The sequence below is a fragment of the Hypoxylon fragiforme genome (assembly GCF_022984875.1).
Source record: "Hypoxylon fragiforme strain CBS 206.31 chromosome Unknown GGS25scaffold_10, whole genome shotgun sequence".
NCBI lineage: Eukaryota > Fungi > Ascomycota > Sordariomycetes > Xylariales > Hypoxylaceae > Hypoxylon > Hypoxylon fragiforme.
In genome coordinates, this window is record NW_026054765.1 from 1338375 (window position 1) to 1366280 (window position 27906).

General features: G+C 51.1%; 11 protein-coding genes and 1 non-coding gene across 12 annotated transcripts; 8 read left to right on the forward strand and 4 right to left on the reverse strand.

The window, feature by feature from the left end:
- The first annotated feature begins 171 nt into the window (after positions 1–171).
- On the forward strand, positions 172–2069 carry GGS25DRAFT_510475 (ubiquitin 3 binding protein But2 C-terminal domain-containing protein). Its single transcript, XM_049262660.1, has one exon. The coding sequence runs from the start codon at positions 913–915 to the stop codon at positions 1582–1584; it is 672 nt and encodes a 223-aa protein (XP_049112301.1). The 5' UTR covers positions 172–912; the 3' UTR covers positions 1585–2069.
- Positions 2070–4008, forward strand: GGS25DRAFT_510480 (uncharacterized protein). Its single transcript, XM_049262661.1, has 2 exons — positions 2070–3012; positions 3173–4008. Exons 1-2 carry the CDS (start codon positions 2534–2536, stop codon positions 3420–3422), a joined length of 729 nt encoding a protein of 242 aa, XP_049112302.1. The 5' UTR covers positions 2070–2533; the 3' UTR covers positions 3423–4008.
- On the reverse strand, positions 3681–5411 carry GGS25DRAFT_528268 (HAD-like domain-containing protein; the record flags this gene model as incomplete). Its single annotated transcript, XM_049265171.1, has 5 exons — positions 4742–5411; positions 4323–4701; positions 4119–4291; positions 3873–4016; positions 3681–3812 (listed from the first exon to the last, which is right to left on the reverse strand). The coding sequence occupies exons 1-5, from the start codon at positions 4922–4924 to the stop codon at positions 3681–3683; spliced, it is 1011 nt and encodes a 336-aa protein (XP_049112303.1). The 5' UTR covers positions 4925–5411.
- Position 5412: 1 nt separating this feature from the next.
- Positions 5413–6352, forward strand: GGS25DRAFT_84270 (uncharacterized protein). Its single transcript, XM_049266068.1, has 3 exons — positions 5413–5881; positions 5964–6152; positions 6218–6352. The coding sequence occupies exons 1-3, from the start codon at positions 5663–5665 to the stop codon at positions 6266–6268; spliced, it is 459 nt and encodes a 152-aa protein (XP_049112304.1). The 5' UTR covers positions 5413–5662; the 3' UTR covers positions 6269–6352.
- An 84-nt stretch (positions 6353–6436) lies between these two features.
- On the reverse strand, positions 6437–7631 carry GGS25DRAFT_526277 (uncharacterized protein; the record flags this gene model as incomplete). The annotated part of the gene is made up of 2 exons (XM_049264952.1): positions 6437–7085; positions 7432–7631. The coding sequence occupies 2 exons, from the start codon at positions 7629–7631 to the stop codon at positions 6437–6439; spliced, it is 849 nt and encodes a 282-aa protein (XP_049112305.1).
- A 2810-nt stretch (positions 7632–10441) lies between these two features.
- GGS25DRAFT_526278 (putative MFS monosaccharide transporter) lies at positions 10442–12147 on the forward strand (the record flags this gene model as incomplete). Its single annotated transcript, XM_049264953.1, has 3 exons — positions 10442–10501; positions 10580–10607; positions 10730–12147. The coding sequence occupies 3 exons, from the start codon at positions 10442–10444 to the stop codon at positions 12145–12147; spliced, it is 1506 nt and encodes a 501-aa protein (XP_049112306.1).
- Positions 12148–12330: 183 nt separating this feature from the next.
- Positions 12331–13882, reverse strand: GGS25DRAFT_84654 (uncharacterized protein). The gene is made up of 3 exons (XM_049266071.1): positions 13038–13882; positions 12610–12918; positions 12331–12545 (listed from the first exon to the last, which is right to left on the reverse strand). Exons 1-3 carry the CDS (start codon positions 13608–13610, stop codon positions 12453–12455), a joined length of 975 nt encoding a protein of 324 aa, XP_049112307.1. The 5' UTR covers positions 13611–13882; the 3' UTR covers positions 12331–12452.
- Positions 13883–14897: 1015 nt separating this feature from the next.
- On the forward strand, positions 14898–16921 carry GGS25DRAFT_84639 (general substrate transporter). Its single transcript, XM_049266070.1, has 3 exons — positions 14898–15445; positions 15531–16080; positions 16180–16921. Exons 1-3 carry the CDS (start codon positions 15060–15062, stop codon positions 16837–16839), a joined length of 1596 nt encoding a protein of 531 aa, XP_049112308.1. The 5' UTR covers positions 14898–15059; the 3' UTR covers positions 16840–16921.
- A 1167-nt stretch (positions 16922–18088) lies between these two features.
- GGS25DRAFT_84612 (uncharacterized protein) lies at positions 18089–22204 on the reverse strand. The gene is made up of 3 exons (XM_049266069.1): positions 20561–22204; positions 19345–20504; positions 18089–19292 (listed from the first exon to the last, which is right to left on the reverse strand). The coding sequence occupies exons 1-3, from the start codon at positions 21660–21662 to the stop codon at positions 18114–18116; spliced, it is 3441 nt and encodes a 1146-aa protein (XP_049112309.1). The 5' UTR covers positions 21663–22204; the 3' UTR covers positions 18089–18113.
- Positions 22205–23075: 871 nt separating this feature from the next.
- GGS25DRAFT_84735 (uncharacterized protein) lies at positions 23076–24865 on the forward strand. The gene is made up of 3 exons (XM_049266072.1): positions 23076–23647; positions 23857–24759; positions 24816–24865. Exons 1-2 carry the CDS (start codon positions 23623–23625, stop codon positions 24456–24458), a joined length of 627 nt encoding a protein of 208 aa, XP_049112310.1. The 5' UTR covers positions 23076–23622; the 3' UTR covers positions 24459–24759; positions 24816–24865.
- A 408-nt stretch (positions 24866–25273) lies between these two features.
- Positions 25274–27071, forward strand: GGS25DRAFT_526283 (glutamate decarboxylase; the record flags this gene model as incomplete). The annotated part of the gene is made up of 4 exons (XM_049264954.1): positions 25274–25351; positions 25444–25734; positions 25817–25861; positions 25920–27071. The coding sequence occupies 4 exons, from the start codon at positions 25274–25276 to the stop codon at positions 27069–27071; spliced, it is 1566 nt and encodes a 521-aa protein (XP_049112311.1).
- Positions 27072–27757: 686 nt separating this feature from the next.
- On the forward strand, positions 27758–27830 carry GGS25DRAFT_t116. The gene has a single exon. It is a non-coding gene; the product is annotated as a tRNA-Lys (tRNA).
- Positions 27831–27906: the final 76 nt, after the last annotated feature.

Consider the following 27906-nt stretch of genomic DNA (forward strand, 5'->3'; position numbering starts at 1 on the left):
CCATCCTTTGTGCAACAAAAATAGAACTCCAGCCTGTCTCTTCATCTGAACTAAAGAGCTTATCCCTGTAAAGCCCGCTCCCCTATTGCAGCATGTTCACCGCAAAGCCATGGATACTCATTGATGGGGGCAAGCCACGACCCCGCCAGGTAAGCAAGGTTGAAAGACATTCTCGCATTGCAGATTGACATGATGGGGTTTTCTATCTATCTTCGTGGAACCACGAGAACGCCGCTCGGGTGACTGCGTCGATTTCGACAAGCGACACATGTTTTGTCGAAAGGATGGCTTACAGGTTTCTGGCGCACGAAGGATATTCCTTGTTTCTTACTACCTAGATATGCGATGTAATGGAGATACAATGGGGTTTTAGGCTGGGTGCAGCTCTAGAGCTTGGGGCGGCTTAAGCTTGATCGTGGGCTTTTGCCATGGAAACCTTTTGTCATGTTGATGATGTGTGCTAGGTTAGTTGGGTAGGCAGGGAGGTGAGTAGGATGGCCAGGATAAACAGTGGCTGCATGAGCAACCCTTCGGGAAATTCTGCAGGACACTGCATTTGCTAAATCCTCCTCTCATATTGCAATATACTATCGACGCATTGTATATCTTGCAGGGAACCAGTAAAGATGAGCTGAGGTTTCGTCCCAATGACAGACGCAATCCTTGGTCACCTGGGCAGCGATAGGGATGAGGCGAGACATTGATATTGGAGACCGATTTTGGTAAGAGATTGCTATCGCACACTGTGCTTGGAAGCATGTGCAAATTCAGTTCAGTATAAGAGCATTGGATTCCCATGATCATGAAGAAGTCAAAGTCTACTCATCCTGCGTCATCTCAGCCCTTCCCTCCAGGACAATACACCTGCTACGCCCACTTGTCGATTATTGCACCTTCTGGAAAACCATCGTGATGTACACCCTACTCTACCTCGCTGTGCTATTCAGCACAGCCACCGCAGCCCCCTTCGAACTCATCTCCAAACGCCCTCTCCATGATAACCAATGGAAGCGCGACAGCACCACCAACTGCCCGGCCTACCTCCCGGACGGGGAATACGAGTTCCCGCACTACATCACCTGGATTTCGCAGCAGCAGCCTGACCGCGCTTTCGGCTCCCAGTACGAGGGCCGCGTGACGCCGGGCGACATCTCGTCCATCTTCAGCTTCGACGTGCCCGCCTCCCGCGCCGACGCCAACTGCACGCTCGAGTTCCTCTTCCCCCGCCAGGACCAGCTCTCCTCCTCCAGCTTCACGTACGAGGGCCCCGGCAACTTCCAGTTCACGGGGTACCTCGCGGGCAGCTGCCCCGGCCCCGAGACGACGTTCAATAACCAGCCGACCCCTGGCATGTTCCCGCCCTTCCCACCGATACACATGGAGCCCGGGTTCGCGTACACGCTCGATGTGGGGCCCTGCACTTTTGCGGCGGGGACGTGTGTTGCCGGAGGTGAGCCCGGAGATTTTATCTTCCCTTTTTCCTTACAAAAACTCCGAATTCCTGCCTGCCTGCTTACCTACCCCTATTTCTTTTTTTTTCCCGAAAGAGAAAGGGAAAGTGCTAATAATGGCTGCGTGCGTTAGTGACTTCGTCGATTGACACGACCTTGGAGTTCTTCCAGGACATGGATGATTGCCCGATTGGGATTTACAATACTTATAGTTACGGGCTGCCTTGTGATCCGGAGCATTGTTAGTAAGGGGGTGAGGCTTTTGGCCCTGTGGAACGGGTTGGCGGGTTTAATTTTGATATCATGGTAATGTACTTAGGTTGCTTATGAGGTATAAAGGAATGAACTAAAGGACCGGCATCAGAAGATTGAAGAATGAGTGTGTCCAGTGTTGGTTGCAGATAGATAGATCGCGGTATACTACTATACACAGAACAAGCTCAAGCCATGATAGACTTCTTGATAATAAGCTACGTGGTACCGATTCGGCCTGTCGATGCTTGGATTTGTGCTCTGGTTACGCGCCCGAGGTTCCACGGGTCTGTGCTCAAGACACTACGGACGTAAGGGATACTTCAGCGTCTCTTGAGTAGCCAAGGGGAGGAGGGGGATAACTGCCGCCGATGTCAGTAGGATATGAACTATGGGGAGCTTTCGAGGAGTTTGCTTTTTCTTTTCTCCTTCCTTTTTCTATATCCCCACATCCGTGGCTTAATCTAAGGAGCCCTGGAGTATGTGAGCCATCTATGACTGGTCGATCTATTCACATCTAGTCCTACCACCTGCCGATCTTCCTAGATTTCTATGTGTGGCTGTTCGTTGATGTTCTTTTGCAACCAACAGCAAGCCAAGACCGACAAAGAGAATAGTATAAGGGGACATATGTAGGTATGAACAGACGCCTCACAATCTATTTTGAGTGCTCGTGATACAAGCCAACTCCCCTCTACGTAGAGGCTTTACCCCTTTTTACGCCATAAATTTCAGCTTCGAGAAACGAGGAAACGAGGATGGTCACTCGGTTGCTATGGGCCGTGATAATTAGAGGTTCGTTCTCTGAGACAAATCGACAGTGTACATGAATGAGGCTGACAGCTTCCACAGCGGGTCTCACGATCGCGGATTCATGCACAACCTCGACGATTTCTCTCCAGGCGCAGCCCACAAACGACGCCGGCCAGATCTCTCTAGAGATAACAGGCTGCAGCAACAACATCTCGAGCTTCCCCAACCTGCACACCGTCGCCCGGGTAAATCTGTACCGGAACTCGTTCTCCGAGCTCAACCTCGCCGCCCTCCACATCACAGACCAGATCCACATCGCCGACAACCCCAACCTCGAGAGGCTAGTCCTGCCCGATCCGCGTCCCGGCCAGACGATCTCCCTCCCGCCGACAGGCACGGATGCGCCGGCGTGGACAGACGTCGAGATCGTCGATAACCCGCGGCTGAGCACCGATGGCATCGTGTACCAGGGTAGCAGCGCCAACTTCTGGGCGTGGGGCGCCCGCAACCTGTCTAGCTTTGTGCTGTCGGGCGGGAACTTCCACTCGGATTTCTTGTGAGTCGAGTATCCACCCGTTTTTCCATCATCATCATCCCAACCCACCTACCAGCCAGCCAGTCAGTCAGCCAGACCCTGTCGTCTTGCTGTGGTGTCGTCGAACCACTCTATCTATAGATTAGTAGATACTGAGGACCTTGCTAACGATAAGACCTAGCTACCCTTCCGCGGGCCAGCCGGACATGAGCCATGTATACGTGACCACCAGCCTGGTCGTGAACTCGACGGATCCGACGTACGACTGTGGCTACTTGAACGCGTTGAGGTATAATGGGCTGTTCAAGGGGAACTACACGTGCCAGGGCAGAACGGTTGAGCCTAGCAGTCCGGCGTATAGCCTCTCGAGCTCTCGGAACTCGCTCTTGGGCGTGTTGGCGGCGATGGTTTGCTTCGTTAATTTGCTATGATGTGATGGTGCGAGAACGGTATATAGTCCCAACTCTTGACTAAATTTCTAAGAAGAACTGGGATACCTATACCACAATAGGCCGTCATCCAGAAAGTATTTGCTGTAGCTTATTCAGCGTATTTGCCCGCGGCGGGGAAGCGCTCAGCGAGACATGCTCCGCCTCAGCAAGGTGTATCGCGAACATGCCTTCCTTCCTTCATGGCAGACACCATATCGCGCTGCTCGCTATCACCGACATACACCATATCCCCCTGCATCAATCCCCAAAATACTTCAACACCCTAGCAAACAGCCCGCCCGTCTTCGCCACGCCAAACCGGTTCGTCGGCGCGATGAAGTCAACGTACCCGCCAATGTCGAGCCTCTGCACCGTCCTCTCCTGCGCATCCTGCGGGCCCTCAGTCAGTCACGACCACGATTCTTCTTCCCCATATCTTTGAGCGTCGACAATAGGTAAGCTCAAGGCACCGCACTTCGGTTCGAGAGATTGGCTTAGCGGCGCTTCGCACAGCTCCTGGATCTCGGCCGTGAAGCCGCTGTCGCTGTCGCTGTCGTGGGGGGGACCTCGAAATGCGCCAGCACGGCGGGAAAACTTGCCGCGCCGGTAGTCAGTCAGTCGAACGAGGTCTTACCGTCTGAGAAGGCATCTGCGGGGGTTTTTTTTTTTTTTTTTTGCCTAAGAACGTTCGCGTACATTACCTCCGTCTTTAGCGATGTGGCGGGGATGTTGTGTCGCGCAGAGATAACGCCGAGGACTTTGGTCAACGGCGTTTCCGGAGCCGCGGCGGAATTCGTGCAGGGTGTCGTCGAGGTCGAAGCCGACCCGGGATCGCCCCGCAAACACGGCCTGTAGCTGGGTGGTGGACTCTTGCCAGCAGCGCATGTATTGACGGCCTACCTGCTCCCCAATTTTCGGTTTTCTCCATGTTGGATGGGAGTCCGTGGTATGGTGTGTCTATCTCGGTGGATGCGAATATTTGCTCTGAGAACGGTACGCCCCAATGTTGGCAAATGTGCTGGACTCCCTCCCGCGGGGCTTGGGTGAGTTTTTCGTAGAGGAGGCTTGATGCAGTGTTTGCAGGAGCGCGGCTTAGCAATGGGAACATCGTGGTATAATATTTGATCAAACTCTTGGGATCCCCCCATCCTATCTGTTTCCAATCGTCGAATACTCGAATGGAATCACGAATTAATATAATTGGTCGAGCCCTTGCATACGGCGAGGGGGTAAAGAGCATCTCATGCTTGTCATCCCGTGGTATCATCAATGCTAAGCTCTTTCGTGCATATTAGAAAGGGCTTTCCTGAATCTCTCACATTGGTGAAGGCGCTATGGTGGGACAGGTCTTCTAGACTGAGGTATTGAGGGGCAGAAGCGTCTGTAACTGCGCAGAGTGGATGATTTTGGAAGATTGTCATGAGAAATGTAGATCCGCCGTGAGGACAGGTGACGATGAACCGAACTTGTGGTTCACCGTCGGGTGGTTGCATTTCATACATTTCGTTTCGTTTGCCGATTGCCGATTGCACAAATAGCTGGGAGTTACATGCACGCGTGAGACGGAAGGAATGATTGAATACCGTGTTTTTATATCAGTTACATTTGACTCCGGGCTGAGATGCATTCATTGGTCCATAATCCGGTGCTCCGTCGGCTACCGATGGTCAGTAGCGGCGGACTTATCAACTACCGTACTCTGGCTCCGTTCCGGGCAGTCCGGATCTCCATGTAGTTAGAAGGTATCTATTTAATTACTGACCCTAACCTAGCCACTACTGGCAGCGCAGATCGGAGAGCATAAGTGGGCAACGCCTAGCCCAAGTTGCCCTTGGCTAAGAAGGCTAAGAAGCATTGATTGCAACGTCTGGGAGCATAGCCGAGAGCGGCTAAACTAACTCCCTAACCCTCTAAGGCAGGCCAGGATTTTGATGAACAATCTTGAAATACTGAATGAAGAAGTTGGCCTTAACGGTACCTGGTCGAGATGATAAGAATGGAAACCAGTACCTGAACTAGTCCCTACGAAACACTAGGCTTCATCTTGGCCATGCTTTATACGACATTCGCACATCCTTGCTGCCAAGTCGCGTCATACTACTAGTAATCGTATCTACACGACACGCAGCATATATAAGTTGTCCGAAAGTCCCGTTATTGTTGTAGAGCTGGCTTCGTAAAGGTGTCTCTCTTTGATTACACCGTTGAAAGTTTTTTTTTTTCATATTCATTGTCCAAACATGCGTACTTCCACTCTTTTGGCCGTCGCTTCGGCGCCCCTTGTGGCATTGGCCACTCCCCTTCTCGCGCCCCGGCAAAACACTACAACGTTCTGCACACGGATCGACCCGCCCCCTACCGCAGCGGAGGCCGAAAAGAGGTTCAACGAGTTCGCCAACTTCTTCCTGGTCGAGAAAGATATCTACAGGGCCTTCGATTACATCCTGCCGGAATACATTGTAGGTCTTGAAAGCTACCTAGGAGATACTAGGTAGCATGCTGTTCGATGGGTACACGTTGGCTAACTAGGACGCCCGATAGAACCACAACCCTCTGGCTGAAGATGGGGCGCAGAATGCCTTGGACCTCCTGAGCCCGTTCTGGGGAACCCAGAACATCACGGTGCTCCGAACCAAATTCGGGGGCGAGATGACCTGGCTCAACTACCAGAGCGCGTTTGGCGAAATTGTGGACCGCTTTCGTTGGGAATCCGGTTGTATCATTGAGCACGTACGTATTTGAAAACGCCCTGTTCCCTCATGCTAAACGGCAATGCTAATTAATAACCTGAATAGTGGGATCAAGGAGAAGTGTTCCCGGCCGATGCTTGTAAGAGAGGCCTCTGATCGCCATAGAGAATTGCCAAATAATGACCAGACTTATAGAGTTCGCGAGACATTCCAAGAATTATTAGACACCTACACTAGGTAGTTCGTTATTAATATGATTAAACACAATTCCACAAATGAAGCCCCTCATAAAACGCCGCGTGATAGTAAACAAGGTAATCGAAATTAATGGGCCATTAATTCTACCGGCTCCTTTTGGGTCGCCATCTCCTGTACATTTTGTATCTCCCGTTCACCTTTTTTTATCTCGCCAACATCATCACCGCCTACGGTTGAATTGCCCAGGGTGGAACGTCGTTTTCGTCTGCCAAATAGGTATCCTATCGCTATCGCACCGAGAATTGCGAAGATGCCCACCGACACACCAACGCCAATGCCCACTTTAGCACCAATACTAAGATCACTCGCAGTGGAAGATGTGCCACTGTTCGGGGGAGGTTCTGTGCTTGTCATAGTCGGTATCGATGTTGGCATGGGCAGTACACTTGCTGTTGTGATGGAGGCACTTATTGTAGTCGTGACACTGCCCGCGGAATTTGTTGGAGGCCACTCAGGGTCATCCTTGCCTCTCCATACGATGAGCCCTTTGGCAAGAACGATATTACCAAGCGCATAGAAAGTGGTGGTTGTACCAACCGTAGATGGAATGCTGGAGTCGCCAATGTAGGATATGACGTGCACTACAAAGGAACTATCAGAGGGCAAAGCGGAACCACAAGCATTGGGATCTGATAGGCCATCTCGTCCGCCGCGGCAAGTGAATCCACTGCGGGCGATACACTCATTAGTAGGTGGATTCTTGTAGTCGTGATACCTTCGTAACATCAATAGTGTGGAAAGGAGATGGGTACTAGAACGCGAAAGGGGAATATGACTTGGATAATACTTAAACCGCTTCAATATCCAGAGCGTGAGTAGCCTTGTGGGAGTGGGGGGAGGGGGGGTTGAGAGGTGTAGGAAGAAAACATTGAGCGTAATCTCAGGTCTTAATATATCAATCCTCCTTTTACATATGTCCCTTTTTCTTCTTCTTTGTTCCGTTCTGAGAATCTTTCCTATATGCTGTCGCTACTAGTAACTTTGTGAGGTGTGATAACCACATACCTAGGACAGCATGTTGCCGCTGTAGCACTCGAAGTAGTTCCTCCGGTCACACCAACTCTGCATGCATAAGGATAACCTTGCAAACATATGCCAGGGGAATAATATTCAAGGTCGTAAGGATCATAGCTCGATGGAAAGCAATCATTAATGGTTCCTTGCTGGAGCCAAGTATATATACCATCGACTGCAACGTGTTTGACGAGCAGCCAACGCCGCTAGGCGTGTATATCGTAGTGAGGGCACCGAGGATCGCCATGCTGATATTGTGATTACAGGACGTCACTGGAACTTAATAGTCGTACATACTAGGTAGGCAGTGAGCTGAGATGTATGAATAAACTTTCTAGAAAAGAGGGAAAAGGAAAAAAGGAAATTGACCATAGGTGACCTAGAACCTACCTATTGTATATCTACCTATCCACCTACTCACCCCCTGTGGCTGAACTTAGGAGTACATAGCCCTTTCTTAGCGAGGTATATGAACCCAGGTTCATACATAGTAAGAGAGACTATATCACCTACCACGAGATTGGGCATAATGTGCTTTTATCGAAGCGGCACAACATGTGAAGACGAAACGAATTCAGGTAAGCCCCCAACCCTGCCCTGCCCTGTTTTCGTTATTGGTATTGGTAAGCTGAGGCTTTCCGAAGAATGGGGGCTATTATAGGTTGAAGGTTGGCTACTGGTGAATTAGTGATTGATGTTCAAGTGATAGCGAGAGTAAGTTGAGCCATACCTTCTGAAGCGATGTGAATAATATCAATATCCGTATATCAAGGAACACTCGTCGGGATTCAGAGCTGCGCAGCCGCTTACCTAGTAGTAGGGACAATATCAACACAAACATGAAAGATAAACGGTGACCGAGCCCACGGCATGTTTCAGACTGAACCGTGACTGGCTGGTTGGCTACTCAGGTACCAGTCCTTTGGGGCTTTCCGTCTATTTCATACGTCGTTGGTGAAGATCGAGTCTGACTGTCTTACTAAGGTCTCACTTGCTTGGATGTGTCAAGCCCATTTAAGCTCTTAAGACTGCGGGAGGAACCTGTTCACAACCTCTGGCCGTTTGTGTTACGCGTCATACCTACTCCACCTACATAAAATGGGTATGGGAATGAAGGCACAACAGCTCGTAAGTAAGGACTTTGTGTCACCTTCAGCCTTCCCTGGCAGACGCTGAAATACACAGCACGTATGAGAATTGGAAAGCATTTCCCCCATCACCATATATCGATCCTTAGGCAAGTAATGGTGTAAATCCGAGCAAATTCTTCAGTCTAAACCCGAGCGGAAATGAACAATCCGATGTCTCTTCCCGTGATCCTCGGGAAAGGATAAGGATAAGGGTAGAAGACTAACCTGGCGATCCTGTCCGAGACGAAAACGCTCGGCTTGGCACCCGTAGATACACCGAAGACTTCTAGTTCCGAGTTCCGCGGCCTCGAAAAACTGAAGAAAAGAACCCCGGAATATTTCTCCATCCCCAGACTTTAGCGCGATCAGCACCAGAGCTAAACTTCCCCACTCCCCGGATTATTTTGCGGGTGCCTCAGGTATTGGCAATTTGGCACCGGGGTAAGGCTCGTTGGAGTAGCGATTGGCGCCGCCATCATAGTTTTTTCGTGGCTCTCTTAGGGTTGGAGATGGAGATGGTAGATGGAGAAAGGGAACATCGCTCGTTTTGTTCTCGGGCTCGTCATAACACCAACCGACGGCTATCATTCCCGGCATCGTAGAGGCAGCAGGAAATTCCTCCACAAACCATGTTGTATTGGGCTCTTAGGCATAAGTATCTGATGATAATTTGTTTATTTTCTTATGTAATTGGAACCGAGGTCCTGAGCATGAACATTGGTGAAATACCAGGTACTACCCTAACCCAGACTCCCAGAGAAGAAGGTTGGAGAGGATGTATCAAAGAGTATGGAGAGTTGTCAAAGAGCCCACTCTTGGAAAAATAAAAAAATAAAAAGGTCTTGAATACATCCATGCTATAGGGCGTCGCACTTTCCACCTGTATTTAACATCACTTCAGATCAAAGTGGAAAAGCTTAGAGGTGCAATATTGGTGCCTAGTGGATGGTATGTACCTACCTACAGGACCATAGAGATGCATGGAAGTATGCATGGAACAAACCTTGAAGATAACCTTTGGAACCTTACTATGTACCTAGGTTAGGGTACATAGTAGGTACAGATAAGAATAACTATTAGGGCAATGCTTATTAAGCGCGCGGCCTTTATAAGAGAATTAAAATTTACCGGCGGTCAATGGGAATCAAATCGAAATCTAGACATTCAATGTTTCTTCTTCACAATGCTTGTATCATATTAACGTTGACGCAGCCTGGCGGCGTGTGCATGTTCAACAGCTTAACCGAGACTGGGAAAGGTACCAGGATTGGTGTCTAGATACATTATGTACGCCGTTCCAGCAACCAATCTTGGCCCTCTGCCCTTGTTCTCCTCCTTCTCCTCGTCTATTATGTCGATTGGGAGCTCGGGTTGGGCAGGTACTTGCATAAGGCGACAAGGGAGGGGATCATTCTCTCTCAACCTGCATTTCTTGATCAACCTTACATAGTAGCCATTGTACCCTACCAGCCTACCTAATATCCTCCTCACCAATGGCCCAGCGATCTTTACCTGAACGCACGGGGCTCTTTGCAAACGCGGAGATTCAGCCTATGCGCGTCATATCTCTCCAATCAACCAAGGCTCGACAGTAGACTCGGTAGCATTGGCACCATGAAAACTTTAGTAATAGGTAGCCGAGTTAAGAAAAGTACACGGTAGGCAGACAGACAAGTATAAGAAGAAAGACTTCATCCCCTCTCACTTCCCCCAAATCTTTCTAAGGGTCAGGTGGTTTTACCTTCCTTTGTCGCCGACTCTCGACTTCCCCGCCCCCCAAAGGTATAAGACAGGAGGTGTGAAGGTGTCGAGCTGCAAATAATTAATAGGTCATTAAGAATAAGACGAAAGAGACGAAAGAAACGAAAGAAGAATACAGGAAAAGGAAAAGAAACAGAAGAAATAAGTCAATAAGTAAACAGCCATCATGGTGGGCTGGTACTCCCTCGGAGTCGCCTTATTCGCCGCCATTGGCACATTTCTATTCGTACGTCCCATCTCATCTTCCCATCCAACCACCTTATTGAGATATACATGATTATGCTGACCACACTTTTGGCAATAGGGGTTTGATACCGGCATTGCTACAACCAGTAAGTTTAGAGAGATTCCCCCTCAGAATCATTCCAACTATCCATCCCAAACTCAGCCCTATCTACCAATCTCATAAACCCGACTTGGCATAAGCGCTATAAACAAGCTAACAAATGCTTAGCCATCGCCCACGAAAGCTGGATCGTTTATATGAACCACCCCTCCAATGGCCTCACCGGTGCCGTCGTCGCCGTGTACATCGCGGGTGAAGCCGTTGGCGCCATAGGACAAAGCTTTCTCGGTGACCGACTCGGCCGCATCCGCTTCATGCAGCTCCTCTGCATCATCGTGACGATCGGGACCACCATCCAAACCGCCTCCGTCAACATCGGGATGTTCCTGGCTGGGCGCGCGATCGCCGGCGTCGCGGTCGGCGCCATGGTCGCAACCGTCCCCATCTACCTGAGCGAGATCTCTGCGCCGCAACACCGGGGTCTCATCGGCGGCATCTCAGGTTGCGGCATCTCCTTCGGCACCATGATGTCCAACTGGGTCGGCTTCGCATGCTCCTACGCCCCCTACGGCGCCGCCCAGTGGCGCCTACCCCTCGCCATCCAGATCCCCTGGGGCATCATCATGTTCGCGGGGCTCGCGACCTTCATGCCGGGGTCGCCGCGACAACTCTTGCGTAGCGGGGACGTCGAGGGCGCGCGTCGCGAGTTCGCGAGAGTTCGGCGGGACTTACAACAGCACGAGGTGCACGAGGAGTTTGCGCTGATGCACGCGCAGATCGAGTTCGAGATGGCGCGCGAGGTGAAGTCGTACCGGGAGATCTTCCGCTTGTTCGGGCGCCGCGCTTTTGTGTCGATCGCCGTCCAGACCATGACCAGTCTCACGGGCATCAACGTCATCCAGTACTACCAGACCACCCTCTACAAGTCCCTGGGCATCCCGCAGACGACGATCCTCGCGCTCGCCGGCGTCTATGGCACCGTCGCCTTCGTCTCCAACTGCGTCACCACGCGCTTCCTGACGGACCAGTGGGGCCGCCGCAAGATGATCCTCACAGGGATGAGCGGGCTCGCGCTCGTAATGGTGTACTCGGCCTTGATGCAGCGGTTCTTCCAAAATAGCGACAACGCCGTCGGCAAAGGTTTTGCCGTCCTGGGTATTTATCTGTACGTCGCGCTGTACTACGCTATGATCAACAGCACCACTTGGCTGTACGGCGCCGAGGTCCTGCCCATCGACCTGCGCAGCAAGGTCATGGGCTTCGCGGCCGCCAGCCACTTCGTCGTCAACGTCGGCATCACGGAGGCCGGGCCCAGCGCGTTCGCGAACATCCACGAGAACTATTACTTTGTCTTTATCGGGTGCACGCTGGTCTTCTTCATCATCGCGTACCGCTACTTCCCGGAGACGAGACACAAGACGCTGGAGGAGATCGCGCAGGCGTTTGGCGATAAGGTGGTGCTGGTGGATGAGGGCCAGGTGAACAGGGAGAGGGAGCTGGCGGTGCTGGCGATGGGGGATGTGGAGAATAAAGGCCAAGTGGCGGCTTCGACGAGCTCGTCGGCTCGGCCTAGTCAGGCTTCTTAGTTGAGGAGGTACCTAGGTAGGTAGGTAGCCTGTCACATATGCAGTATTGTTAATGTTGGGTATTCTAAATCTAAATCATTATATCGTAACCCCTTTGTTGGATATATGTACATCGCATGTGCGTGAAAATAGCCAAAAGCAACTGTTCAAGCCAGTGTTGTGCTTTCATGTACCAACCAACCAGGCAGGCAGGTATCCATCGCCCAACTACGCGCTGATATCTCAGACTAATATCCGCCTATCCATCCCTATATCCATGCCCCAAAGTACCAAAAAGTATACACGTCTAAGAAGCGACCCATATTTTAGTCCACCTTCTTCGCCACCACGCTCTTCGCCTTTTGCACTTCTGCAGATTCCTTGCCAGGATTCTGACGCTTCGGTGAAGTCAAGTAAAGCTACCACACAACACATCAGTAAGTTCCTCGGTTAGGTACCTAGTTCGGGGTAGACAGGACTCACATATAACTCGACGCCTATAAAGTGAATAACAAACGCCGCCCACCCCGCCATGCCAAAACTCACATTGACCGCGGACGCAACCTGGACGCGATCGCCGTTGAAGACGTTCACGGGCACTTTTATGTGTAAGTCGGGATCCTGCCCGGAGAAAAAGGGGGCGCAGGCCGGGTACAGCGCCATGGTTGCGTTCTCGCCCTTGAGGATGAAGTCGATCTTGCCGCAGGGCTGCTGGCTGTGGTAGCCGCCGAGCAGGGACATGGCTATGACGCTGGCGACGACGAGAATTCGGAGGGTGATGATGGAGCCGGCCTGTGTATGGTGGTTTGTGTTAGCAATTAGGTACCTAATAGAAAGCCATGTACAGTTTGTCGACCAAGTGAGTGAGTGAAAAAAAAAAAACTGGTGATACCTAGGGGGGGGGGACTCACATAAGCCCAAGCCCGCAGCATCCAATCGCGATGCCTCTGTATCTGCCTGCGCCTGGCACACACACACCCCCGGGCCAGCGCCCACAGGAACGCCGTCGACAGCGCAACCCCAACCGACACCGTCGCGACCCCGCCATTCATCGCGCGCGGCGCAATCACCACCGAGCTCACCGCGCCGCAAACCGACAGGACCACAACAACCCACCCGCTGGCCCTATGGAACGCGAGCGCTCTCCGGCGCGCGAGCGGGACGAACTGCACGCACGCGAGCAGCGCCGCCGGCAGGATGGTCGCGAGGTGCACTATGATCCCCCATTGGTACCGGGTGCCGGGCTGCAGGTAGACCCAGCACTCGCCGGGGGAGGCGGCGTCGGTGCTGCTGCCGCCGCGGGAGGGGGAGGAGCCGCAGAAGACGCCGTGGAAGTCGAGGTAGGGCAGGCGGAAGAGGGTGAAGAGGAAGAGGCGCCCGGCGAGGAGGAGGAAGAGCCAGAAGTTGTAGCCGTGGGTGAAGCCGATGGTGAGGTAGAGGCGCTGCAGGAGGGGCTTGGAGGGGGGGTGGGCTGGCGCGGTCATTGTGTAGGTATGTATGTACTGGGTAGGTAGGTATTTAGGGTAGATATGTACACCTAGGTACGAAAGGTAGTACCTCTTATAAGAATTGACCAGTAGCTTTTCAGTAAGATGCCCGTTCAGCTCCCGGCCGAGAGACGTCGCGTCCTTTAGGGGTTGTCCCGAGGCCGTTGCATACTAGTAGTCTGGTGAGCCAATAGGGTTGGTTATCGTCGAATGGATCGGGGTAAGAAATAATACTAATAAGACTAATAAGAATCCCACCTTTAACTCGGATTAATATTTTTTTAAATCTTTTCTTCTTCTTCTACTTCCATCCTTCCGAGGCAACCATATTATGGTCATTCAGCTGAAACATTTCATTAGCCACCGTCCCAGCCTTCTTCTTCTTCTAGTCATTTACATAAGGCTGCTTACTACTGTAGGATCATTTGTTGAGCCGTCATAATTAAGGACCAGGACCTTCTCCGTTTGAATTCCTCTTATGGACTGCAAACTGTCGCCACGACTCGATCACGACCATGGGACAGATGCTCGATAGCAAGCCTATATGTGCTAGAATAATTATTCTACAAGTGCATCTGCCAGTACACTCCAGCACATTGCGGCACTCGGTGGGCCCATTAAAGGGCTTATCTACCAACGCGCGCATCTATCCATTAATGGTCCTTGAGTTGTGGTTCAGGTGAGACCTGTTTCCGTTGCAGGATATAAACGGGAGTCCCGTTTGATAACTGCCCCTGAGTAGTTGGACTCTAATGTCTCAACAACTCTGGAGCATTTCAATGGTTAGGTACAGTATATTCGCCACCATAAATAGCGATTTCGGAAACATTTCAAGCGATTTCTCACAATAGAACTGGCATTTGTGAAGTCATACACACACCTCCATAATATGGCCTTGCTCTCAACATACATACGTGGAGCTACCCAGGTAGGTATGAACCTGGCATTAATAATGCATCCAATGTATGTACTATGTACCCCTACCCATCGTCTAGACCCGTCAATGTTTTTTTGACTCATCGTGACCCTTGACCGCTTTCCGACGCCCTTGATCTGACGCGCCGATGGTGCCCCGGCAAACCCACCCGCAGCCGAACGAATCAACTCCAGAGCTTCCATCATCTACGCGCATACCACACCATCGTATCTATACTTAAATCCGACAGATAACCATATCCAAAATTTACTAGGTGAACCTACAACCGTGCATTCCGCTATCGCTTTATTCCCAGATTTGTTTCCAGCCTTGGCTCGCGCCCTGCATGTGGAATTTTTCTCGCAGCGTTTGCGGACATATTTTACCTGTGACCACGGTCGTACTCTTTGTGAAAACGTCGATGAACACTCTCTTTCCTTCTTCTTCTTCTTCTTCTCGTAGTGATCTAGATTTGACTGTCGTGTATCCCATTTCCCTCAAATTTGCGTAAGTAGGTAGGAGAAGCAACCATGCATCTCAAATCTCTGCCCCACAAGCCCCCGGGCTACATGCTCGCCGCCATCCTCTGTTCGCTGGGCGGCTTCCTGTTCGGCATCGACACCGGCATCATCGGTCCCGTCACCGTCATGGACGACTTCAAGCAGTACGTCGGCAACCCGTCCCCCACAATCCACGGCCTCGTCGTCTCCTCTATCCTTATCCCCGCCGCGTTCTCGTCCTTCTTCGCGGGCAGAGTGGCGGACATGCTGGGCCGGCCCCGCGGAATCGCCATCGGCTCGTTTATCTTCGGCGTCGGCGCGGCGCTTGAGGGTGCGTCCACGCACATTGCCATGTTTATCGTGGGACGGGTCGTCGAGGGGATCGGCGAGGGTCTTTACCTGAGCGTGCTAGTTGTGTAAGTTCATCCCGTACATAGTAGTACCTACCTAGGTACTTGCCTATCTGAGCACACGCCCGTGAACTAACTCCTCGCCCCACAGCTACATCTGCGAGATCTCACCCCCGAGACACCGCGGCGCCCTGACCACGGGCCCACAGTTACTAACCACCCTCGGCCTCGTGACCGGCTTCTTCACCTGCTACGGCACCGCCACCATCACCTCGTCCTCATCATCGCCATCCATGTCCTGGCGCCTGCCCTTCATCCTGCTCGCCGCGTACTCCCTCGCCTTCAGCACCGCGATCCTCATCTGGCTGCCCCCGTCCCCGCGCTGGCTCACGCTCCGGGGCCGCGCCGGCGAGGCCGCCGCCGCGTGGGAGAAGCTCGACGTGCCCGCCGCGGACCGCGAGAAGATCCTCGAGCAGTGCGAGACGCCGGCTGCCGTGGTCGCGGAGAGCACCGCCGGCGCCCTCCCCGAGGCGAGCAGGGTCCCGAGCATCGGCAACGTTGCGGCGGTCGCGGCCGCGTCGCTGAAGGAGAAGAAGGCGAAGCTGCTCGACGTGTTCGCGTCGGATGCGCGGCCGCAGCTGCTGTTGGCGGTCTTCCTCATGGCCATGCAGCAGCTGAGCGGGATCGATGGTGTTCTATATGTAAGCCCACTAACAACCCCCCCTTTCCCTTATAAAAGAAAGAAAACCAAAAAAAAAAAAAAAAAAAAAAAAAAAACCGGTCATAGCTAATCAAACCAGTACGCCCCCCTCCTCTTCTCCCAAGCCGGCCTCTCCACCACCTCCTCCACCTTCCTCGCCTCCGGCGTGTCCGCCATCCTCATCTTCAGCGTCACCATCCCCGCCACCCTCCTGGCCGACCGCTGGGGCCGCCGCCTCAACACCATCCTCGGCGGCCTCGGCATGGCCGCCACCATGTTCCTCATGGGCTCCCTCTACGCCTCCGGCTCCGTGCACGGCGGCGAGGGCGCCGGCCGCTGGGTCGTCATCGCCGCCATCTACGTGTTCGCCGCCCTGTACTGCGTCACCTGGGCCGTCGGCGTCAAGATCTACGCCGCCGAGATCCAGCCCCAGCGCACGAGGGCCAGCGCCACGAGCCTCGCCCACGCGGCCAACTGGCTCGCCAACTTCCTCGTCGCGCTCGTCACCCCGACGCTGCTGGCCACCGCGAGCTACGCGGCGTATTTTTTGTTTGGAGGCTGTGCGGCGCTCACGGCGGGCGTGTGCTGGCTGTATATGCCCGAGACGAGGGGGCTGAGTCTGGGGGAGATTGATGATGCGTTTCGGGAGAGGAAGAAGGGGGGTAGTGGGAGTGGGGGTGGTGGGTGGAAAGGGCTGGTGAGCACGGTGGTGAGGAGGACGGTCTTGAGGAGGAGGATGCCGGCGGCTGTGGAGGTTTGATGTCGTTTTGGATGCCTATGCGTGCTTTGCCGTTCATTGCCTTTCAATGTTAGTCGGTACTGCAGGTACCTGTGATTTCGGTCGTTATTCGATTTTAACTCCCTGGTCTGGGCTTGTAGTGAGATCTAGGGTGGAATACGACGCTGCAATGTAGATGAGTTCGAATGCCATTCATTCCAAGATACCTACCTCATACCTACCCAATCCTCCAGACATCTTATAACTTGCGTGGCTCTTATCTCATCATGATGTCGGCCCTCGAAAACAAGCAATTGCACACTGCGTCTCGATCGTTGGATCTAATCAAAATGTATTCCCCATGTCCAAGTAATTTTAAGATTGTCCTTGCGCCACATATCATACCCATCTCTGTAACTAGCAAGTCGGCAGTCAATGATCTGCGACAGGACAATAGAACCGCGGCAAACAAAGCAAGCAAACAGTTAACATCAAACCCGCGGGCGGAGCGAGGGCAGCCTATTATACATAGATATTTACATACATTCATATTGATAATAATTTACAGACACGTCACAAAAGTTACAAATATAAAGACTCCATCTTGGGGAAATCGTATAGAATCCTGTCTGATGCAGCTAACTCCTACTGCTATATCCATGACAGTGGCGTAAAATGGGTGTGTGATGGATGTGTGTACGTGTTTCTCTCGCTTTCCGCTGAAGACCGGGGGGGACTTTTGTTTATGTACATGACAACTGGAGTTTGGGCGAGCCGTCTGGGGGATGCATGCCCTGTCACATCCTCGTGTTCAGCGTGCCTACAATTGTGACTCATCCCATGCCTAGCCCGCTCTCCTATCTCCTCGCTCAAGGCTTCTACTCGTCCTTCGTCTCTCCATCCAGTTATATGCAAGTATTCATGCCAAGTATTCATCGGTAAGTAAAAGCAATAGAAAAAAACAGCCAATAAAAAGGTATGGGAAGACCAATGACAGAGATAGGAGAAAAAAAGGTGAAAAGCATTGCCCGATACTTGGAGGGTGGATATCCATGGGCATCCCTCCTCAAACAAAACGCCCCAATGCACTTAGCAATACGCCACGCGTCTTCCCATATGCCCCCCCCACCCCCCTGGCTGTGGTCTAGAAGGGAAAGAAGGAAAACAAATAAAGCGGTATCCCGTCGAATAGGGTATAAAAATAGGGATAGTAAAGAATTAATAAAACATCACCTCTTAGGAAATAAGAGGCGGCAAATCTGGTAGAATCATGAGAAACTCTTTCCGTGAAGTTCTTTTTGTTCACATGCTCGTCTCTAACGCTCCATGCTCTCGGGGCTCATCATGCCAGTGTCATCCTTATCTGCCTGGCTGTTGTTACCTTGGCTATCAGCACGCTCCATGGGAGGGGCAACAGGAAGAGATGCACCACCATTGGCCGAGCCAGTCCCGTTCGGTACAGATATGCTCTTAGACTTCTTCGGACCACCTTTCTCCGGACTATTGTTCGCAGCCTTGCTAGCTTCAGCTGCCTGGGCCTCGAGCTTCTTCTTCTTTTTGTTGATGGCATTCTGCTCCTTTGGAGGCCGCTTCTGTGGAGATACGATCTTGCCGGTAGCACCGAGTCGGGGTCGAGGTCGTCGCTGTTTCACAGGCAGGTCTTCATCCTCCACCAAAGGTGAGTCGCCATTAGCGTGCAACTTAGCGAGGAAGAAGTTCTTGACGAGGCCAATCTGCTCCTGGATATTCTCCTTGGTGACAGGATCCGGAGGCGCCAGGTCTTCGAAGAGAACCGTGTCGGAAGACCCTTGTGTCTGGCTTTGGGCCTGATATTGGTTACGCACTCTGGATTGGAGAAGATGGAGGGGAACAGAGAGCACACCGCCCATCTCTCCAGCAAGGCCAAGTTCCTTGAATCCAAAGAAGTCTTCACCAAGCTCCTCCGCAAAGTCACCTCCAATAAACTGCTCACTCCCATCATCAAATGCGGCTGCCCCGTCCTGGGTAGCGTCGGTAACGGCAGGACGTAGAAGATCACCTAGATGAGATTTCATGCGATCGTGAATACCAGTGAGTTTGTGGCCAAGCCTTTCAATCTCGTCTTTGGCATAGCTCTCCAGTGCTTCAACCGAGTAACCGCTTTCAGAGAGAGTATGCAGTATAGCCTCCTCGGCGTTATAACGAGGCTGAGCGGTATAGCCGCGTTGCATTAACTCCAAGCAAGGGTCCATCATTTCAATCTCAGTGTATGATTTGAAAGACTTGATGACCTTGCCAAAGTAGTCGGCGGCAATGTCGGTAATGGTGTCCATCGCCGAGGGCTGAAGCTCTTCAAAGCCGGCATGATAAAACAGTTTCGCAACAGACCGTTGCAGAGCAGCTCGGCAGACTTGTGGTGCCATAACAATGTCATCGGCACTAGACACGACGTGCGGCTCAGCATCGGCCTCGTGGAACGGTTCGGGATTATATTTGGGAAATTGATTCGCGTACACCTAGAGGATATTAGCCACAATCACATATGTGTAGTGCGAGGAAGATACATACCTGGGTCTGAAGTTGCATCTGTTTAATGACGCCAATTTTCGAGCAGACCTTCCTCGTCTCCTGCATCTGTCGAATATTGGCATCAAACTTCTGGGTTAGGCTGCTCTTGGGAGCCGTGAACAATCCCGGTGGTATGGTACGAAGATAATCCTCATGTTGATTGATGACCTGACCTTCGTTGTCCTCGATCCACTGAAGCTTTGGTGGGATGTCGGGGATCATGCTCTGGGGATCATAATAATCGGGGATGACTTTCTCCTCGTCCTCCTCCATGCCCTCTGCCAATGTCTCAGTTGCCTTGGCATCCTTGCTGGCACCAGATGACGAATCTTCTTCAGTCTGACCACCTATGCGGAAGTAGGCTTCTGCCTGCTGTCGGCTACGCATATATCGACGCATGCCCGCTTTGGTCCGAAGCAAGGCAGGCTCATCAACATTCAACCTTCTATCCTTGAATAACTGATATCGTGCCTTGGTGATCAAGGCCCGATCTTTCTTGGTCACTTGCTTCCAGATCTTGTACTCCTCGTCCTCATACGTCTGGGCGGCCTCGTTCAGCGCCTGTCCCAGAGCCATACCATTCAACTCAGGCCCGTCGATGTCCATAGCATCCACATTGCTACCTACTCCCGAATGGCCGTTGAGTCCACTAGGTGTCATGGAGCCACCGATAGGCGGTGTTGCGAAGCCATTACTCCCATCGAGTTCGGATCCTTCTCGGTGAGCTTTTGCGAGTAGGCCATTGAGTTGGAGCACGGGCTTCTGCTCCCCATTGGGCGTGCTCTCTTTCTGGTCCGAGTGAGTTTTCCTTGACTTCGTCCCCTTTGCTCCGCCAGCAATTCGACCACGAGACGACATTATCGGCTCATCGTCTGAATCATCGCCGCCGTCATCATCGCCGCCATTCTGCTTGCGCCTCTCCTCAGCCTCCACTTCGGCACGTGGGCGGATGACGAGATCGGGAATCAACGGTATGAGCTTTTCGGCTTCCTTGCGCATGCCGTTGGCCATGCGTCTCAAGGGGTGGTTCATGTCCTGGTTGTAACGTAGGCAGTTGTCCCATATTAGGTTAAGGTCCGTGACAAAGTCGGTCTTGGACTTGTAATTCAATGCCTTGAGCTTCTTGGTCATTGTTCCGAGATCCATAGGCTGTTTGATGACTTGCGACGATATTAGTGGACGTAACGAAGCGAAGTGACCGCGCAAAAAAACTTACAATTATAATAATCCGGAGCATCCTTCTTATTTACTCTCTGAAGGAATGGAGTGGAGTATTCGGTATGCGCCTTGAGCTCCGTCAAGACTTTTTCTACAGCTTCGTAGAGCTCCTCCTGGTTGACATTCTCCTCACTGGCCCACTTGCTCCGATTTTTGCGGACTTCGTTCATTAACGAGCGCAGCTCTGCGTCTGATGCGCGCACCATGTCGCGCTTCATATCTATGCGCGCAATGAGATGCTTAAGGGTGAGACTTGACGCGCCTAGGTTGGCACTGCTAAGAGAACCGTGATTTTCGCCAGAGGTGCCTCCATTCGCGTTGTTGCTGGTATTTTTGTCCATTTCGGCCTGCAATTGCTTCTCGGACTCCTCTAGTTGCTGCTGTTCTAGCATAGCTGCACGATCGTTCTCTAGGGTATAAAAGATAGTATGGAAACTGCGCTTGGCAGCTTCCTCGGTGTATTTTCGCGCCTCTTCTAGCTGTTTGCGCGCGTCTTCGGAATTGCTCGCTTGGGCCTGCGACGCTTGCGATCGCTGAGAGCCATCATCCCTTGGCTTTCCAGGTGATAATGCAGAGGGTATAGGAGAGCTCCCCGACTTGGAGGGAGATGGGAGGGCTTTAGACGCGGTGGCGGCCGCGGATTTAGATTGTAAAGAGTTGATGTGAGGGGCATTGGGTATTCTCTCGTCTTCCTCCTCTTCGTCTTCATCATCGTCATCACCGTAGTCGTCTTCGTCAATAATTCTCTTAACTCGCTTAGCAGGACGTTCTTGAATAGCGGAATGATCGGTAGTCGGAGGCGGGGCGGAAGGACTACGAGGTCGCAGCCACAACGCTATTACATCATGGTTAATTGAACCGTCAGGTGCGAACATAAGCGCAATCTTTTCCTCAGCCTGGCGATATGATTCGTCCAACTGGGCTTGCACACTTTCCTCATCAGCATCTGATGCCTCAGGCACCGACGCGGCGGAATTATCCATGTTATCGTTAGATCGCGAAGGACCATCAACAATTTGACGAAAGGGACGTTTCCCAATGACATGGTTTTCCTGTTTTGGAGGTGGTGGCCAAGTGTTTTGGCCGTTCATGATGGACATGATATGTTGCCTTTGACGGGCGTGTTAAAGTGATAGGGTAGTGGCGGTAGCCATGCGGGTAGAAAAGACGGTCGCGTCGATTCGGAAATAGGGCTTCGGGAAGGCCCTAAATTGGCATTGGAATAACGAGCGACATCGAAATAGATGGAAGAAGTGATTTTTATGAAAGAGTTGATAAATATGGTGATGAGACGATGGATCGAGTAGAGGGTGATTTCGCGTATGTTTAAAGAATGAGGTCTAGTGAAGTGAGGTTTTGGAGAGTGAATCCTTGGCAGCTGGTTCGCTACAAACTTCAAGGTTCACTGTAATGCGCTATGTATTGTATGGGGCTGGTACTTTGGTACGTGCCGTTGCCCTTGGTACAGTTGGTACAGTTGGTACAGTTGATACAGTTAGTAATATGCAGTGCAATTGAACTGCTGATCCTCAAAGGTTTAAAAATCTATATAGTTATCCTGAAGTATTGATGTATTGAATGTTCAAGTTGTTAGAAACAATTGAACGTTGAACATTTCATTGCCCAGGTGAATACTTTTTTTTTAAGAATTTAAAAATTTAGAAGTATCAATCACTACAAAACAATCACTTAAGTGCTGTAATTGATCGTACCGTCCGCTAATCGATAGCTGCTTTAGCGCCTAGAAACTTGTACATGTTGATATTTATCAGGTACGACAAAGAATCGTCAGAAAATACACAGCATTTATCACTTAGACACACTACAATTCTCCACAAAGAATGATAGAATATATAAATATCTTCTCACTAATACAAAAGAATGATACAAAGTAGTACTACGCTTTACTATTATTTTTAAACAGTTTCTTTCAACGTGCATCCCCCTCCAGATAACTCCAGGGCTTGTACTTGGTCGAGACTAAAATGGCAAGCAAGATGTACCCAGATACAACACTCAGTCCCCGCAAGCAGCCAATTTACACCCCCATAAAATCGAATGATCTACATAGTTACTGTAGAGTATGTTAGAGTCACGTGAACTTGGAAGCCTTGTGGGAAAGCCACAGACATTAGTATTGATTACTTGCACAGCCACATGCTTAAGCCTTGAGCCTGTGTTGCAACGTAACTCGGAAGATATACTACATAGACATGATATGTACCTGATGTATGTAGGTGGATACATTTTTGAACATCAATAACATTGAATATTGAACAAATCTTTTATATGGATCTTAACATAATACCAGTAATAACCAAATTCCCAAGCGCCAATCATTAAATTGACGTCAGAACTGTGGAGAGAATATTCGCGGAGGTAGGTACCTACGTATAGTGGAGAAGCGTACCTAAATAACCCCACTTACCAGGCAGTCGGGCGGTCAGCTGCAGATAATACGTTAGGTTAAATAAGGTAAGGTGGGTAACAACGGGAAGAGAAAAGATTAGGTTAGGTTAGGTAATTCTGTTATATACCTGACACTTATTTAGGTTTAACATTGAATGTTGGGGCTCACTGGGCAAGCAGGTAAGGTACAGCACCAGTGATGAGTCGGTACCTGCCCTACATATCCCTACATATCTCTAACCTACATATCTCTACATATCTCTACAAGTCCAAACTCTAGACAACATTTGAACTCTGAAGCATCAACACCTGACTGGAGCAGTGAGGAAAGAAAGAAAGAAGAAGAAGAAAAAGATCCTAGCTTAGCTTGACAACATTAGAACTCGCCCTCATCTGTTTGACTCCCAAACCAAACCTCGATCATCGTTACACATTAAACAAAGACGGAAGGATACGAGCCATTGAAGTTTTCGTCTCTCGACGCTCGGATTCACAGTACACATACCAACCTATACATAACAATCCTAAACAATCCAATCCTACTAGTAATCGACAATCCGTCTCATTCGAAATCATGAACACGCAGACCTTTGCAGTGTAAATACCTATCCTTTACTTAGTACTTACCTCATTGTACTCATCGTCTCGAATATGCGCATTCGTCTACCTTTTGCAGGTTCGTCCCACCTATTCCACAGCTTCTTCCTCTTTGTTGCATGGTGCAGCACGCATGCCTCCTTGGATACCCGATACCTTAAACCTCCCTGGTTCTTATGCGTCGATCTTCCAAAATAGCTTAAGCTTTACATCATAGCTCTCCTCCAGGGCTCCTACCTAGCACATATCTTGTGCCGATTTCGTACATACTGACGAATGGATCTACAGGTATCTTTTTCCTGCTATGCCTCCTTGCAGGCTACGCCGGACTCTCATCCCTTCAGCTCGACACCATCGTCAACGATAAAGTCCTCCACCTCGTGACCTTCTTCCTTCTCACCGTTGCCTTTTACTGGATTATCGATACGAACCGTCGTCGTACCCTCAATTTGACCGTCGTCGTATGCACGCTATGCCTTGGCGTTGGCTCCGAGTTCCTTCAAGGCTTTCTGCCTAATGGGCGAGACTTTGATCCATACGACATCGTTGCAAACCTCGTCGGTAGTTTGGCGGCTCTTGGTCTATGCTCCTGGTACCATCTACGAATGCTAGAACGAAAGCGACTACGTAGACAGTACAACGCTGTCCCTGGCGAAGAAGACGGAGACCTTGAACTCGGCGAAGGTCTTCTACCCCAAGAAGAGGGCGTCATGCCAGGTAATGGAAGCGATCGAGGCACCACACTGGAGGAGGAAGTGGACAACTGGGATGAGAATGCGGTAGATGCTTGGGATGAAGATGAGGCAGAAACCGATATAGGCAATACCAACGGAAAGGCACACGAACAACCCGGAGTGGAGGCGGTCGATACCAAGAAGCGAGTTGATTAGAAAGGTCTCTACGAGAATACGAGCACGATGCAACGGATGGACGGATTGAAACGATACCTTTTCCTGGGGCGTAAATAGGATCAATTAAACGGCACGGGCTTCAGTCATCTTTGACTGACTCCGGAAATCATGGCATTTGTACGAGTTAGGATGAGATTGATATAAGGTATCATGGACTGAAAAGGATTCATTTCACCCAAAAAATGGCTCTTTGACCCGAAGTAAAAATCTGTCGATGGCAACAGATGCTGCGTGATTTAGTATTTCGAAAAGGGGGCAACCATACTTACATACTAGGTAGGTATGTTACATGTCCATGGATATGTTCATCTGGATAGCACTACATACCTATCATAGAACACTACATGATTTCAAATCCCAATCCCATTCGAGATTTAGTAGGCATGCAAGTCACAGCACTGCTATATGTAAGCAGATACTACATTCAGGGATAAAATATCATTAACTAACTCATCGATACACTAGGAACTCGCCCGTTTAGTAATGGCATTAAAAGGATTTAGGGAGCACGCGATCGTCTCCATCAATGACAATTCAAGGAAAAAAAAAACCAGGCGCCTACGTCCGACGACGGAGGTCTCGGCATTTGGACTAGATGCCGCCTACTATAGTCCTAGTAGCGAAACGCGACCTCTTAACGCAAAGGGGAAGCTGCAAATCTTACATTCAAGTTCCTACTTACAAATCTAGTATAATAATATAGAGCTACATGTACTTACTTATACGGATAAGTTTTGTTAAATGTTCCGCAAACAGCCAGTTGCTTTCTTACAATAGACATTCAAGATATATATATGTCTTCTCGCACGGAAGTAAACGGACGCAATGGCGTCAAACAACCTGAGTTAAACAGGGCAGATGATGTTGAAGATGTAAGTCGAGAGGACCTGGATAGCATGACCCGTTGATCCTATATTTGATCAACTATGAACTATAACCTATCGCATCACTAACGCATATATAGCTCCTGGATGCTGTGAAGTCTCTCCTTATCCCCTTCATCCGAGATGCAGACAAGGCCGCTCCGACCCGAGCCACGGGCGAGATAGCCGCGGATGCGCAAGGAGTGCCGGGCCGCAACATCCTGGTGGACTCACACAAGCCCGAGGAGCTGGTAAAGAAGTTGCGCATAGCAATGCCAGGTGATGGCGCCGGAAAAGAAGGGCTGCTAGATGTCATCCAGACCATCCTGCGATATAGCGTCAACACGTGGGATCAGGGGTTCATGGACAAGTTGTACTCGAGTCTCAACCCTGTAAGCCACCACCTACCTCCTCCCAACTAAATCGGCGTTCGTAGCGGAAAGGCTTATCTTAACCATGTGTCTCCCTATATAGGTTGGCGTGGTATCCGACCTTGTCCTCACCGTCCTAAATACCAACGTAAGCAACCCCATCCCTTCAACCCCCTCACCAGTTTTCCCCTTAACACACAACTTAGGTCCACATCTTCAAAACCTCACCGGCCCTCACCATCATCGAAAAAACGGCCGCGCGCAAACTGGCCGGCCTCTTCGGCTTCACCGGGCCCCGTGCCGGCGGCATCACCTGCCCAGGCGGCAGCGCCTCGAACATGACCTCCCTCGTCATCGCGCGCAACACGCTCTTCCCCTCGACGCGGACCAGCGGCAACGGCAACCACCGGTTCGCGCTCTTCACCAGCGCGCACGGGCACTACTCAGTAGAGAAAGCAGCAGCAGTATGCGGTATCGGTTCCGACAGCGTGGTGAAAGTACCCGTAGACAGCGAGGGACGGATGCAGGCACCGGCGCTGGAAGCAGCGATAGCGCGGGCGAGGGAGGAGGGCAGAACGCCGCTGTACGTCAGCGCGACGGCGGGGACCACGGTGTGGGGGTCGTACGACGCATTCGCGGACCTGGCGCCCGTGTGCGCCGCCGCCGGCGTCTGGCTGCACATCGACGCCTCGTGGGGCGGGCCCGCCGTCTTCTCGCCCACCCACGCCCACAAGCTCGCCGGCTCCGCCAACGCGAACTCCATCACGGTCAACCCGCACAAGATGCTCAACGTCCCCGTCCCCTGCTCGTTCCTGCTCACCAACGACATCGCCGTGTTCCAGCGGGCGAATACCCTGCGCGCGGGTTACTTGTTCCACGATAAGCTGGCAGAAGACGAGGAAGGAGAGGAAGACAATATCTGGGACCTGGCGGACCTGACGCTGCAGTGCGGCCGCCGCGGCGACTCGCTGAACTTGGCCCTCGCGTGGATCTACTACGGCGACAGCGGCTTCGCGCGGCACGTCGACCACGCGTTCGACACCGCCGCGTACCTCGCCTCGCTCATACAGAATGCCGGCGTCTTTGCGTTATTGTCGAGCAACCCGCCGCCGTGTCTGCAGGTGTGCTTCTACTATGCGCCCGACGGCGGGGTGCTACCGGATGACAAGGAGGAGAATACGCGCAGGACGAGGGAGATGGCGCCGAGGCTGGTCGAGAGGGGGTTCATGGTTGATTATGCGCCCGGAGAGAGGGGCAGCTTTTTTAGGGTCGTGGTTAATACGCAGACGTTGAGGGGGACGGTCGAGGGGCTGGTCAGGGCGTTGGTGGAGGTGGGCAGGGAGGTTGTGCGTTTGTGAGTTGTAGAAACTTGACAAATACCTATTAGGTTAGGTAGGTATATAAGAATCAGCAAAAGGGGATTCTATTTGCCCTCTTTAGTATGGCAATTTTGTATGGCAATGGATATCCGTCCATGTAGGTCGTCATGTAGGCAGATCATCTTCCGGGGCCAAGTAGTTAGTTACTTCAAGGCTATTTTAAGGGATGCATGCCGCAAATCAGTACACATGCATGTGATCATGGCAGCAGCCAGCAGCTGGAATGTGATGTCAGGCGACCAGAGTTATACTTTATGTAGAGTCAAGACACAGGTCCAACTGGAACTTCCACTACCATTCATCGTCTATTTTACTCAACTGCTTCCTTTATGGTCTAAACCAACATCAATACCAATATTTATTAAATGATCTACTGGCTTACTCCTTGGGAGAACTTTTAGGGCTATGTCTACTCTGTGGGTGTATTCGCTATCGAACGCCCGGGCGTACTTCGTTTGGTTACATACCGGTATTCCTATGATCGAGCGTTCTTAATTTTCGTCACAGGAAAAAAAAGAAAATTACACAGGCGTTGCCCATCACACTATTATGATTGGTTGGATTACTAATTAACCAACCAAACTTGAACTATTGTAAGCCCTAGCCACTCCTTAGTATATAGTGTAAAATATTACACTGATTTTTCAACAAGCACCATTGAGCTCGCCCGGTTAGCTCAATCGGTAGAGCGTGAGACTCTTAATCTCAAGGTTGCGGGTTCGACCCCCGCATCGGGCTCAATTCCTGATGCTTCTCAGATAACTGAGATTTGCAACCAACTTTTTTTTGTGCTTTCTTCTTTTTATTGTTATCC

Coding starts and splice junctions, on each gene's coding strand:
- GGS25DRAFT_510475 (XM_049262660.1), top strand. CDS start 913: ATGTACACCCTACTCTACCTCGCTGTGCTATTCAGCACAGCCACCGCA.
- GGS25DRAFT_510480 (XM_049262661.1), top strand. CDS start 2,534: ATGAGGCTGACAGCTTCCACAGCGGGTCTCACGATCGCGGATTCATGC. Junction 3,013..3,172: donor AACTTCCACTCGGATTTCTT/GTGAGTCGAGTA, acceptor GATAAGACCTAG/CTACCCTTCCGCGGGCCAGC.
- GGS25DRAFT_84270 (XM_049266068.1), top strand. CDS start 5,663: ATGCGTACTTCCACTCTTTTGGCCGTCGCTTCGGCGCCCCTTGTGGCA. Junction 5,882..5,963: donor ACATCCTGCCGGAATACATT/GTAGGTCTTGAA, acceptor GACGCCCGATAG/AACCACAACCCTCTGGCTGA. Junction 6,153..6,217: donor CCGGTTGTATCATTGAGCAC/GTACGTATTTGA, acceptor TAACCTGAATAG/TGGGATCAAGGAGAAGTGTT.
- GGS25DRAFT_84654 (XM_049266071.1), bottom strand. CDS start 13,610: ATGACCGCGCCAGCCCACCCCCCCTCCAAGCCCCTCCTGCAGCGCCTC. Junction 12,919..13,037: donor TGCTGCGGGCTTGGGCTTAT/GTGAGTCCCCCC, acceptor CACCATACACAG/GCCGGCTCCATCATCACCCT. Junction 12,546..12,609: donor TTATAGGCGTCGAGTTATAT/GTGAGTCCTGTC, acceptor GTTGTGTGGTAG/CTTTACTTGACTTCACCGAA.
- GGS25DRAFT_84639 (XM_049266070.1), top strand. CDS start 15,060: ATGCATCTCAAATCTCTGCCCCACAAGCCCCCGGGCTACATGCTCGCC. Junction 15,446..15,530: donor TACCTGAGCGTGCTAGTTGT/GTAAGTTCATCC, acceptor CTCGCCCCACAG/CTACATCTGCGAGATCTCAC. Junction 16,081..16,179: donor GGATCGATGGTGTTCTATAT/GTAAGCCCACTA, acceptor TAATCAAACCAG/TACGCCCCCCTCCTCTTCTC.
- GGS25DRAFT_84612 (XM_049266069.1), bottom strand. CDS start 21,662: ATGTCCATCATGAACGGCCAAAACACTTGGCCACCACCTCCAAAACAG. Junction 20,505..20,560: donor TGCTCCGGATTATTATAATT/GTAAGTTTTTTT, acceptor TATCGTCGCAAG/TCATCAAACAGCCTATGGAT. Junction 19,293..19,344: donor AGATGCAACTTCAGACCCAG/GTATGTATCTTC, acceptor AATATCCTCTAG/GTGTACGCGAATCAATTTCC.
- GGS25DRAFT_84735 (XM_049266072.1), top strand. CDS start 23,623: ATGCGCATTCGTCTACCTTTTGCAG. Junction 23,648..23,856: donor CATTCGTCTACCTTTTGCAG/GTTCGTCCCACC, acceptor ATGGATCTACAG/GTATCTTTTTCCTGCTATGC.